At 41.8% G+C, this 12,076-nt stretch overlaps 1 protein-coding gene and 1 long non-coding RNA gene across 5 annotated transcripts in view; one reads left to right on the top strand and one right to left on the bottom strand.

Annotated features, from left to right (window-relative positions):
• Positions 1-12,076, bottom strand: part of TTC7B (tetratricopeptide repeat domain 7B) — a 296,302-nt gene that overhangs the window by 173,127 nt on the left and 111,099 nt on the right. For all 4 annotated transcript variants that reach the window (XM_023205449.2, XM_023205448.2, XM_023205447.1 and 1 more), the window contains exons 6-7: positions 6,566-6,644; positions 1,283-1,455 (exon numbers count right to left, since the gene is read on the bottom strand). In XM_023205449.2, the coding sequence (XP_023061217.1) occupies positions 1,283-1,455; positions 6,566-6,644 (252 nt within the window). The remainder of the gene's footprint in view (positions 1-1,282; positions 1,456-6,565; positions 6,645-12,076) is intronic.
• On the top strand, positions 8,400-10,442 carry LOC111538214. The gene is made up of 2 exons (XR_002730255.2): positions 8,400-8,734; positions 8,823-10,442. It is a non-coding gene; the product is annotated as an uncharacterized LOC111538214 (long non-coding RNA).

The following is a 12,076-nucleotide window of genomic DNA, read 5'->3' as shown; positions in this document are numbered from 1 at the left end:
CACCTGAGGTCAGGAGTTCAAGACCAGCCTGGCCAACATAGTGAAATCGTGTCTCTACCAAAAAATACAAAAATTGTCCCAGTGTGGCTCACATCTGTAATCCCAGCACTTTGGAAGGCCAAGGCAGGCAGATCACAAGGTCAAGGAGATCGAGACCATACGGGCCAACATGGTAAAACCCCATCTCCACTAAAATACAAATTAGTCAGGCATATTGGCATGTGCCCATAGTTTCAGCTACTTGGGAGGCTGAGGCAGGGGAATCACTTGAACCCAGGAGGTGGAGGTTGTAGTGAGCCAAGATCACACCACTGCACTCCAGCCTGGTGACAGAGTGAGGCTCTGTCTCAAAAAAAAAAAAAAAAAGCCATGTATGGTGGTATGTGCCTGTAATCTCAGCTACTTGGGAGGCTGAGGCAGGAGAATCACTTGAAGCTGGGAGGTGGAGGTTGCAGATTGCACCACTGCACTCCAGCATGGGCAACATAGCGAGACTCCATCTCAGAAATAAAAATAAAAAATTTTAAAGATTAAAAAATGTAAAAGAGCAGGCAAAGATGGGAATTCAAGACTTGAATGGGAGGCATTGAGAATGAGTCAACAACCATTCCGGCCTCCCAGCCCTTCTCCTTGTCTCTCCCTCCTCTGTCTGGCTTCCTCTGGCCTGGGGAAGGCTCATGCTAAGACTGTAGTGACTCTCTGGCCCGGGGAAGGCTCATGCTAAGACTGTAGTGACTCTCTGGCCCATTTTCCTCCAAGGTGATCAAGTCTCAAATTTAAAACTTAAAAAAGATAAAGAAGTTCTAAAGAGACATCACCTTCCAATTACTCGAAAATATTAGATTCTCCTTCTTACATCTAGTTCCATTTAGAACAAGATTTTAAGCAAAAGGATCAAGGAATTGCTGAAGAAATGTTAGAAGGGTGAGATTGATGTTAGATGTTAGATGGCTTACAGATAGCTTGATTTCTGATTGCTGTCTGATGCTGAGGTCTTATAATAAATGGAATGAAAATTCCAAAAACCAACAGTGATGGCTGCAAATGGCACCCGAGCACGAGATGAGAACTTTTTCCTACTTAAAATGTCCCTGATAGTGCACAGATACTTGCTGAAGATATAAAAAGTAATGAGGAATCTCTACTAAACTGGAAAACGAGACTTGTTCATTTGATTTTCTTTTAGAGAAAAAATCTACTCTTGTACTTCTCATCATCCTTGAATTTTCCCAAGTTTCCCTCCCATCCCATAACCTACAAGTGAGGACATCAACTTTCATACTTCTCTCCTGAGTAGACGCGGGCTCTCCGAGTGAGAGTGTAGGTTTTTGTGTTTGCTCCTTTGCGGAGAGGATCGTCCAGAGGTGACTGGCATGGTGGATCCTCCAGAGGGTTCCAGTAGCTCTGCTCACACATACCCCGCAACAAGATCTCTGCCAGCTGCCTGGCTATTGTCTGGGAACATAAACGAGGAAAAGCACAGCCATGAATCTATTTTGTATTAGTCATTCATTCAGTCAGTCAATAAATATTTATATCATCACATTGTGCTAAGCACTACTGCAAGGCTCATAATTAAAATTTTTTCTTTTACGATGGTAATTGTACCAGTTTATGACAAGAAAATATGATTCACTAAGATGTTTGAACACTTAAAAAAAAAGGTTCATGTACTTCAAATGCTGCCCCATCAGTCACACTCTGGAATACTAAACATATTTTATACCTGAAACAACTGAAACTTTTGGCTAAGCCCTTTCCCAAGAGCTCTATAAATAACAGGTGAGCTGCAGATATTAGCATCACTAATGATGTGTGCTAAACCTCAAACCTGGCAAAAAGCTTGTACTGAGCTTAGATAATGCTATCCCTGAAAAGATTATCCTCACTGAAAATCCAGTGTCTACTGTAGACATCTTCTTTCTTAAATGTACCAATGGCAGGCCCTATACGTCCCACCTCCAAGGACTCAGCACCTGAGTGTCTATTCTCAGCGCATCTGGGCTCCTGGCCCAGAGGTTCTCACCTGCCTTGTGCAATAGGGAAGGCAAAGTGGGAATATGGTTCTGATCAAGAAAGACCTTTCTTCAAAGCTGGATGAGTATCCCCTTCTGCACAGTGAAAACCCAGAAACATCTGGATCCTGTCCTCCAAGTTAGATGCAGATTAATATGCTTTCCCAAACCTCTGTAACTCCACTGCCTAAAACAGTACCATGTATCAAATAAGGTATGGGGGGAAAGAATGTGTGGTATGTACTAAGAAGTGTTTTGTTGACTGATGCATGTCAGTTCACTTAGCTTATAATCTTCCAGTAACAAAGAAGAGGATAAGTAATTTAAAAAAATTCCTCTGAAAAGAGAAGCACTGCATCCCAGGGTAGTTCGCTCTACCCATGGTCAGCCAGAGGAGGCACCAGAACCCGGCATGGTTTTCCACCAGGTTTCAGCATTCTTTGAAGATGCAAAGACTGCTGATCTTCTGAGAAGGGGCCTTTTTAAAAAAAATAAGTAAATGTTTCAGAAGAGGGCTTTGCTAAGCTTTCATCCATATGAAATCTCTTAAAACACCACAAGGAAAGTTAAATCCAACCAAATCACTAAGAGAGTGGTTTCTGATAACCACTGGGTAAAGGCAAACTTTCTTTATTATTCCCAAGTAAGACCCATTGGCATTAAATGTCTATAAAAATGTGAAATTAAATGCACTCTGAGCATCCCCAACTGAGCCATCTGTAAAGATCTCATAAGAACACAATTTTCAGGACCTAAACAGCTCCTGAACTGTTTTCTTAAGCCTTCCATTATAGTTTCATTTTGATCTCATTGCAGTCACATAAGCTAATGACTTTTGCTGGAAACTTCAACTGGCAAAAATAACTTCCACTCACTATAGCTGAGAAATAAATGTTAAAAGGAAAAAAAAATGAACAAGGGATTTCATTTTCTGAATATATTTGCCATGGAGGGATTTTAAAGTTGTAAAAATTTCTGCCCTAAAACAGTTGGCTTGTTCACTACTAGATAGCCCATGCTAGGTTTCATTTTCCCTCAGGGTATTAACCTTCCTGAGAGATTTTTTTTTAAATGGGGTTTTGATGTGATTGTATATTTTAAAGACGTCGCTTCATCAGTGCTCTCTACCTATTAAGAAGGCCATTTGGTTATGTCCACTGAAAGCTCAAATGAAGTTCAGAAAAAAATGATAAATATGAAATTACCAGCAAGATCACCAACATCTAGCATACTTTTTACACTCAACCTACATTTAGCCCGTAGTTTAAATGCATCAAATTGTTGGTAACTATAAAATAAATTCAGAATCAAAGGAGAAAAAGGTGGGAAGTGGGCCTGAAATAAGACCTGGATGTTTATGTACAAATTTGGTCATGAAATGCCGTGTGTGTGTGTGTGTGTGTGTGTGTGTGTGTGTGTGTGTGTGTGTGTGTGTTTTAAAACTTGTGATGAAATTCATGTAACATAGAAGCCACTATTTTAACTCTTTAAAGTGCACAATCCAACGGCATTCGGGACACTCACAATGTTGTGCAACCATTAGCACTATCTAGTTCCAGAACATTCCAGAACATCACCCCAGAAGGAAACCCTATGTCCTTTAGGCAATCACTCCCCACTTCCCCTCCCTCTCAGACTCTGGGAACAACCAATATGCTTTCTGGCTCCATGGATTTGCCTACTTTGGTCATCTTACATAAAGTAAAGTATGTGATATGGGTCTTTTTGTGACCAGCTTCTGTTACTTAGCATGAAGTTTTCAAGGTTCATCCATATCGTTGTGTATGTATCAGTACTGCATTCTTTTTTATGGCTGAATGATATTCCATTGCATGGACATACCACATGTTGCTTATACATTCATCAGTTCTAGACATGTGGATTGCTTCCACCTTTTGGCTATCATAAATGGTGCTCCTATGAGCATCCATGTACAAGTTTTTGTTTGAACACCTGCGTTGTTTGTTTCAAAACAGGGTCTCGGGCTGTCACCCAGGCTGGAGTGCAGTGGTGCAATCACACATATCTCACTGCAGAACACCTGTTTTTAATATTTGGAGTATATACCTAAGAGTGGAACTGTTGAAAACATACTTTAAAATCCTTCTCTGCTACGATCTCACACCAGATAGTTTACAAAGCAACTTTTCCACCTCATAAGAATATTATAAATTTGCAATTATCAGCTAATCTAAAAATATCATAGTTATTAAGGCTGATGGAAACACTGCTTATGAATGTCATTAGCTGCAGAAACTTTCTAACGTACAATGTAAATCAAGATACCAGTGAGATTTGACAGTATGAACAAATGCTCCACACTTAAGCAATTTTGAAAGATTGACTTTTTAAATGCGCTTTTAAAACAATTATGAAAACACTTGCCAATTCAGTCAGTTACTTTCATCATGCTTCCAAGTCTTGGAAGAAGCTGTTCATATTGACCAGTTGGGAAGTTTTATGAAATACTGAGAAGAGGTATATTTGAGAGAAAAGACAGCATTCTTGTAGGTTCTTTTGCCTTGAAGAACCCTAAAAATGGAAATACTTTGTTTGAACTTCTTAAGGCACCTATAAATCACATTCGATATATAAGTAAATTTTGAAGGCAACTGAGCTCTTGGTGGTGGTGATGACAGGGTGTGTGTGTGTGTGTGTGTGTGTGAAGTTGCCCATCCTGTCTCACCCCCATAATTCTAGGAAAGCCCAGCTTGGCCATCTGGCCCCATGAGTTGTATGTCTACATCTTAAAACTCTGGAGACACCACAATGAAGTCATTTCCTATGACATGAATCTCTTAGCCTTGCCCAACTGAATAATCTCCCACAGCATTTAAAGGATTCATGATAAAGGACAAAAGTATGGGCGATAAAAGATAAATTGCAACCTTACATGAGGTTGCTACATCAACTGTGACATGTGGCATTTGCTTAGCTTTTAATAAGCACCAGTCCTCCACTCAAGCACCCACTGGCTATGGTTATATAGGGCAAGTTATAGAGGTCTACCTAATGAACGTCCCTAGATAGGAAAGTGAAAGGATTAAAAAGGCAAAGAAAGAATTCAAGTCAACAGGAGAGCCAAATTGCTAACCAACCAGTTAATTTAACTATGTTGTATATTTCTCTTCCAAGTTTTATAGTTAATACAATTAGCCAAACAACTAGCAGCCCTCAGGATCCAATGTGTCTTATTCTGTCTGGGTTTGGTATGAATCATAAGCATACACCAACCCCTCAACACCCTGGCAGCCATGAGGGCCTCCATTCTACCTGCCTTAACAGGTGCAATTCTCAGGTTTCAGCAGAGAATGCTGCCAACAACACAGGAAAGGATGCTCAAAATCATTAGCCAACAGGGAAGTGCCAATCAAACCACAGTGGAGTATCACTGCATTCCCACCAGGATGGTTACACCTAAAAAAATAATAACAACTGTTGGTGAGGGTGTGGAGAAATTGGAACCCTCATAACTGCTGGTGGGAATGTAATATGGTACAGCTGCTTTGGAAGACAGTCTGGCAGCACCTCAAATTGTTAAACACAGTTACCATATGACCCAGAAATTCCACTTCTAAGTATACAGCCAAGAGAAAGAACACATATGTCCACACAAAAACTTGTACATGAATGTTCATAGCAGCATTACTTGTAATTGCCCCAAAGTAGAAACAACCCAATGTCCATCAGCTGATGAACGGACAAATAAAATGTGATACATCCATTCAATGGAATATTATTTGGCAATAAAAAGGAAAGAAATACTGATCACGCTGTGACCCAGAGGAACCTTGAAAGCATTATGCTAAGTAAAGAAAGTCAGTCACAAAAAGAGCACAAATTAGTCGGGTGTGGTGATGCGCACCTGTAGTCCCAGCTACTCGGAGGCTGGGACAGGATGCAATGAGCCCAGATTGTGCCATTGCACTCCAGCCTGGGCAACAGAGTGAGACTCTATCTCAAAACAAAAAAACAAAACCACAAATTGTATCATTCCAGTTATAGGAAATGCCCCAAATAGGCAAATCCATAGAAACAGAAAGTAAATTAGTGGTTGCCAGGGACTAGGGAGGGGGAAAATGGGGATTGACTACTAATGAGTATAGAGTTTCTTTTGGGGGCGATTAAGATGTCCTGAAATTAAATATTAGTGAGAGCTGGACAATTCTGTGAATATGCTAAAAACTTTAAATGAGTAAACTGCTATTTATATATTATAAATTTATATTATATATTATATATAACATATTTCTATATTATAATTATGTATTATAAATGTATGTCACATAAATATCCATTATGACACAGAAGTGAAACGGCTTGCTCAAGTTCATAAGCCCAGTGACATATATTTACAATAAATATTTAAATATGTGACATATATTTATTATAAAAATAAATATAGCTACAGCTAAACAAAGGATGGGCATGAATATGGTAGTCTAACTTTGTTACATATATTTATAATACATAAATGTAAAAAAATATGAATGTAAATACCTATGAGACAAGTGCCTGCTGGCCTCAATCAAGTCACTGGTCACACTTACCATTCGCAGGTTTTGAGTTGTTCTCGTTTCAACTGCCCTGAGAAGCTCTCTAAATCTTCCGACTCCTCTTGTCAAGTTCCTGTGTGGACACAGAATTTGACGGTTTTCATCTGGCATGTATTAATATTAAATGCATTACATGCACGTTTAAATGCATTTTGTCTGCATAAAAGCTGTTGGCTAGATTTTAAGCAAACGATTACTCTGCATGTGTCTAGCCATCTTCGGTTAAATGAAACATTTGACCTAAGATTGATGGCCTTTTGAGTTTTCTAACCCCTAGCACGTTTTCTCTAAAAAATAAAAATTTGAAAATGAGTTGAGGCCAACAAATTAAAAAGCAAGATACCTTAGAAGAGTCTGTGTTCAAACTCTCAATGGCTCTGTAGAGTGGGACTGAAATCTATATTTTCATTTAAAAGGTGGGAGATAACACTGGACAAAAGGGCACTGGAATATGAGCAAGGCACTGTATGCACCACGGGTAAGGATAAAATATGAAGATGAAAGGCACGAAAAAACAGGAACTCCACCAAGCAACCACTCTGCATCTTTGAGAACGTAAACTTACCAAACCCGGTAAATTCATCAAACCAACCCTCCTCCAAACCCCACACCGACAAAAAGAAGCAAAAGTATGAGAGGCCCCTTCTGAGAGCGAGTGTGTGACAACTGGAACCGAGCTCCCTGAGTGTGAGCACAGCATACCTCATCTCACTGCCACTCACACCCCACAGGGACACATTTGGTGACATGTTTCATTAAGAGACAAATAATTACTTTGTAACACCCTGGTCAATATTTTCAAGCCCCACTTGTCCTCTCTGAAAGCTGCATCCAGCCTGTTGAGCTGGGAACGCTCCCCAGCCGGTCCCTTTACATTAAGCGCTGCCACCACCTATGACATAACTCAGTGATATTTATAACCTGCTCATTAGAACATATCTCATCTTTCCAAAAAGCCACAGCGTGGGTCAGCCAGTGCAAACGTGTCAGCCAGACTCTGTAGGCCGTGGCAGATGCTCTAGGTATTTGGCTCTCTTCTTGGATGACATTTTGAATCACGCAAAGGTATTAAATCAAACCTGAATGTGGGTTCTCTAAGTTACAAGCACTCATGAGGGCTATTAATTCGCATCTTATACCTACATGACATCCCAGGGCTCTCATGCACAAGAATGGCCCCAGAACTTTAAGATAATGGTTTATTGGCATAGGTACATAAATACTCCCATAGTCCTCTCACCCCCACATATCAGATGATATCAGATGAGAAGCTTGATGGTGGCATAAAAAGAGAAGCTGTGCTCTGGACGCCAAGCAGCACTAAAGGAAATCTAACAGAGACGTGAATAAAGATTAGGTAACAGGCCCTGGGACATACAATCTACTCTGCTTTCTCCTTCATTTGCTTTTATGGGATCCATGTTCACAGGCAACAAAGTACATTTGCTTTGGACTGAAGCTCAGTTCTGTTAAGTAACATGGAGGGAAGGAAATAGCTACAGCTAAACAAAGGCTGGGAATGAATATGGTAGTCTAACTTTGTTCCAGAATCACGGATTAAACTCCTACTGGGTACAGAAGGGATGGTACTTTGAATTGTATGAAATAAGCTGTGACTGAGGCAACATAAGTGGAGACCCTGGTTGAAGGGGCTGATTTACCAGATAGAAATCAGGCCTGGAATCAGCAGTATCAAACCTAAATATTGTAACCCAGGGAAGCCTACAAATAGGAACTGGTCATTGAGAATGTTTCCAGTGTCCTAGGAAACAGAATGAGCTACTTAGACAGTTACAGAAGCACAGAATTTTCCAGCTATAAATGATCCAACAGAATCCAGTCCATTATGACACAGAAGTGAAGGGCTTGCTCAAGCCACAGGCCCAGTGAGACAGACAGTGAGCTGGGAGCTTTCTACCATACTCTGTTACCTTCCTGGGTACACATAAGCTCCAAAACAGAAGTGTAACTCTAGAAGAAGGAACAAAATATGAATCCAAGAGTTCAGGTCTATGTTTTGCATTATTAATATGCAAATTACTTCATATATTCATAACATAAATTCTGTGTGTCCCAGTGATGACAGCTAATGAAATACTCCTTACTCGTCCAAAACTGGAAGGAAAATCCGTTGGCCCAGGTGAAGAAGTCCAGTGAATGCGGGTAATGCCCCGGGCTGCCAAAAGAGATCGATGACGGATAGAGAAATTCAATTCCCCCGTTGAGGTGCAAGAGGGTTTCTCCCGCGCAGGACCGAGGCCCTCTGGTGGAGGAACAGAGGAAGTCTCCACCCCGAAGGAGGCCAAGCAGGATGGGGCAACACCAGCCACTGGGGTGCGCGTATTCCCAATTAAGCCTTTGAAGCAAATACAAGTTTTTCTCAAACTGTTTCCAGTTTATTCCTGGAGAGAGTTTAAGATTCAGAAACAAAATATTCTTCAAGCTGGGAAGAATCTGCTTGTAAACAAAGAAGCCACAGTAACCACAGAGCTGAGATGGCCTGAAGCTACAGCCCACTGCAATGACTGTGGCACCCAGAAGGGTCCCCGCCCCCCCACAGATCAATCGGACAGCAAGAAGAGGTGAAACAGGCACATCTTAAAGTGCCCAAATGCGAAAACACAATTCTCAGGAAATCCTGTCATCCAAGCATGTTGAAATCACATAATTTTATTCAATTGATCGCTTCCACTGTTGCCATGACAGCAGAAAAAGAAAAATGTTCAAGTACACAGATAATCAGAACAAAAAATAAAAGGAAGTTACCTTGCAAGAATTATATTCCAAATGCTATGAGATAACCCAATTTGAGAGAGGCAAACAAAACCCACATGATCGCCTTCATATCTCCAAACTGTTAGTTAATTCTTAAAATGTTGAGCTCAATTAAGTATCTAAGAAGGAACTGTTGCTTAAAACTCCACTTCAGAGTGAAGATAAGAGAGCCAAGGAGTCTCCCAATCTCCCTGTTTTGAGACTTTCCACAGACCCCTGACATTAGGTCATGTATTCCATTTCAACACCCTTGTCTGAGAGAGTGCAATGATGTCAGAATTCATTATGGTTAAACTATTCTCAAAACAAATGTTCCTGCCAGCATTTGCGCAGCGGGCACTCTGGCAAGCTGTCAGAACTTGGGGTTCATCTCCTGCACTTTGCTTCATAAGCTTCCTGAGCTGGGTGCATTTCCTTCCACGTGGAATGGTTCCCAACAGCTCGGCTGGGCCCAAGGAGGGAAGGGCCTGCAGGTCCTCGGAGTGCCAGCTGCTCGTTCCGCCTGACAGGCAAAGCTCTGCTTTCACTCACCAACATCACTGTCCTCAGCCCATTATGGAGAGCTCAGGCCAGAGTCCCACAGCCTTGCTCTCATTCAGATCCTTGTTTTCCCATTGGCAGGAAAGCCTACCACTTTTCATGGGGATACAGTCTACTCTTCCCTTGACCCACTTCTATATTTTCTTCTCTCCTATCTTTTCTATCTGGTTTTATCCTCCTCCTGCTGAACCTCCTTCCAGGGCTTGTCTGCTGACTCACCAGCATTCGACCCTCCCTCTCGACCTTCTATCCTGGTGATGGGCTCCAGTTCCCCCTTGGGCCCCGTGGCAGCATCCTTCTAGGCTCTGAAATGTACATTCTAACGTACAAACTCACTGCGCCTGGTTTCATCCTGTTCTATGACTCTGAACCACATTCTCAGCTTTTTAAATGCCATCTGTCCCTCTGTAATCAAACCAAGGAGGAAATGTAAATGGGAAGAAAGCCAGAGCTCCAAAATCAAAATGGAAAACCAAGGCTAGAGAAACTTGGGGACATGAGAATCATTTCAGCTTGTCATGAGTGGCTACTTCAATAACAAGCTCAATACATTTTTGTTGTGTGGTTATTTCTCCTTTTATTTCTTGGGAGTAGGGTGGGAAAAGACAATTCTTCCCTTTAACTTGTCCTTCCAAATTAGCTTCAGACCTCAAAATCTGACCCAGGCACCAATACACTTAAATTCAATATCACCTGTCATTGTCGTGCAAACTCAAAGTAGTGATATGAATAAAAGACTGGGTCAATTTCCTGGGTAACGAGGAAAAGGTGGCCTGCTAGAGTCTATTCAATATTTTTTTTTTCTCTTCGGTGGCTGAGAATTTTATAACTAAAAATCAAACACAATAAGTCAACCCAGTAGATCTCAAAGAGCAAAGAAACCGTCAGCCTTTCTCCATGTTTTCTTCCCACCAACCAGCACTCCTGAAACACTGAAGCAGCAGGTTATTTCCACAGTTACTGAGCAGTGTTTCACAGCAGGGGCCAGGGTGGTCCCTGAGGACACACTGCTGAGCAGGGGACACCATCCCTGCCTCAGGGAGCTTAGATGGTTTCACATCCCCCACAAGAACGTAAGTGCCTCCAAGACAGAGGCCTTGGCTTTATTCACTGACATAACCCAAGCCTCTGAAACAGAGCCTGGCATACAGGAAGCACCCAATTAATATTTGTTGAATGAAAAAGAACCACCATGAGCCAAATGAACCAAGACCACGAGGGGATACATTTCCTACCCTTTTCTTATCTCATTGTTTCTCACTGAGCACAGTCCAGCAGACAGCAAAGCACCACACTCTCTTAACTAGAATAGCCTTGTATGCCCTCGGGGGCTTTCCTTGTAGCGTGGAGACCTGGGGGAGCAGTACTCCTACACCAGTGACATGCCCAGGCTAACAGCTTCTAGAGGGCTATGTGGATAATGGGGATTTTGAGGTTTTTAAAGAAAAGTTCCAGGCATTTCAGGGACACTTTCCTGCCCCTGTGCCTTCACACGTGCTCCTCTGTCTACAGGGTCAAGACCCAGGGCCGAGGCCAGCCTAGATAGCACTTTCCACCTTTCCACACTGATTTTCATTTGAGTTTATATCTGTTCACCAACCAAACTGCAATCATTGTGAGAGCAAAGGCCCCTTCTGTACACACCCCTCCTTGTCTCAACTGCCTCACAGGGCCAGCCAGTACCTGTGACATTTAACAAGCTGGGTACCCCCAAAAGAAAGAAAAGAGTGAGTACCATCTTATCTTCTCAGACCCCTTTCCCCACCTCCTTGCTGAAAAGAGTTATCTTAGCTACAAAGGGGACAACTAAAGCAGGTACTTGGTATACCATGAGATACATCCCATCATCATATACGTATACCCCTTATGGTACGTATCTGCTTTTCCAGAGTTGCAAGTGTTGACAATGACAATGTTATTCTGGACGCTGTCAACACTTACAACTCTGGAAAAGCAGATACATACCATGTATCTTCTAGGTTCATCACTTTTAGTTCTCAGGCTTGAGAATTTATGTAACCCTTAATATCATCTATCTTGAAGAAGTCTGATATCAAAACCAGATATCCAGATCTGGAAAGTGGGAGAAGAACAGATACCCTTCACAGTCCAACAGGACACTGTGGCCGGCTGTCAGGGAGCTGTTTTTCCCAGAATGGAGTCCAGCTTCCCCTCTGCACACACTCTCCT

The sequence above is a fragment of the Piliocolobus tephrosceles genome, chromosome 6 (genome assembly GCF_002776525.5).
Source record: "Piliocolobus tephrosceles isolate RC106 chromosome 6, ASM277652v3, whole genome shotgun sequence".
NCBI classification, from domain to species: Eukaryota; Metazoa; Chordata; class Mammalia; order Primates; family Cercopithecidae; genus Piliocolobus; species Piliocolobus tephrosceles.
The sequence above is the reverse complement of the archived record's forward strand: the minus strand, read 5'-3'. Positions and strand labels throughout refer to the sequence as shown.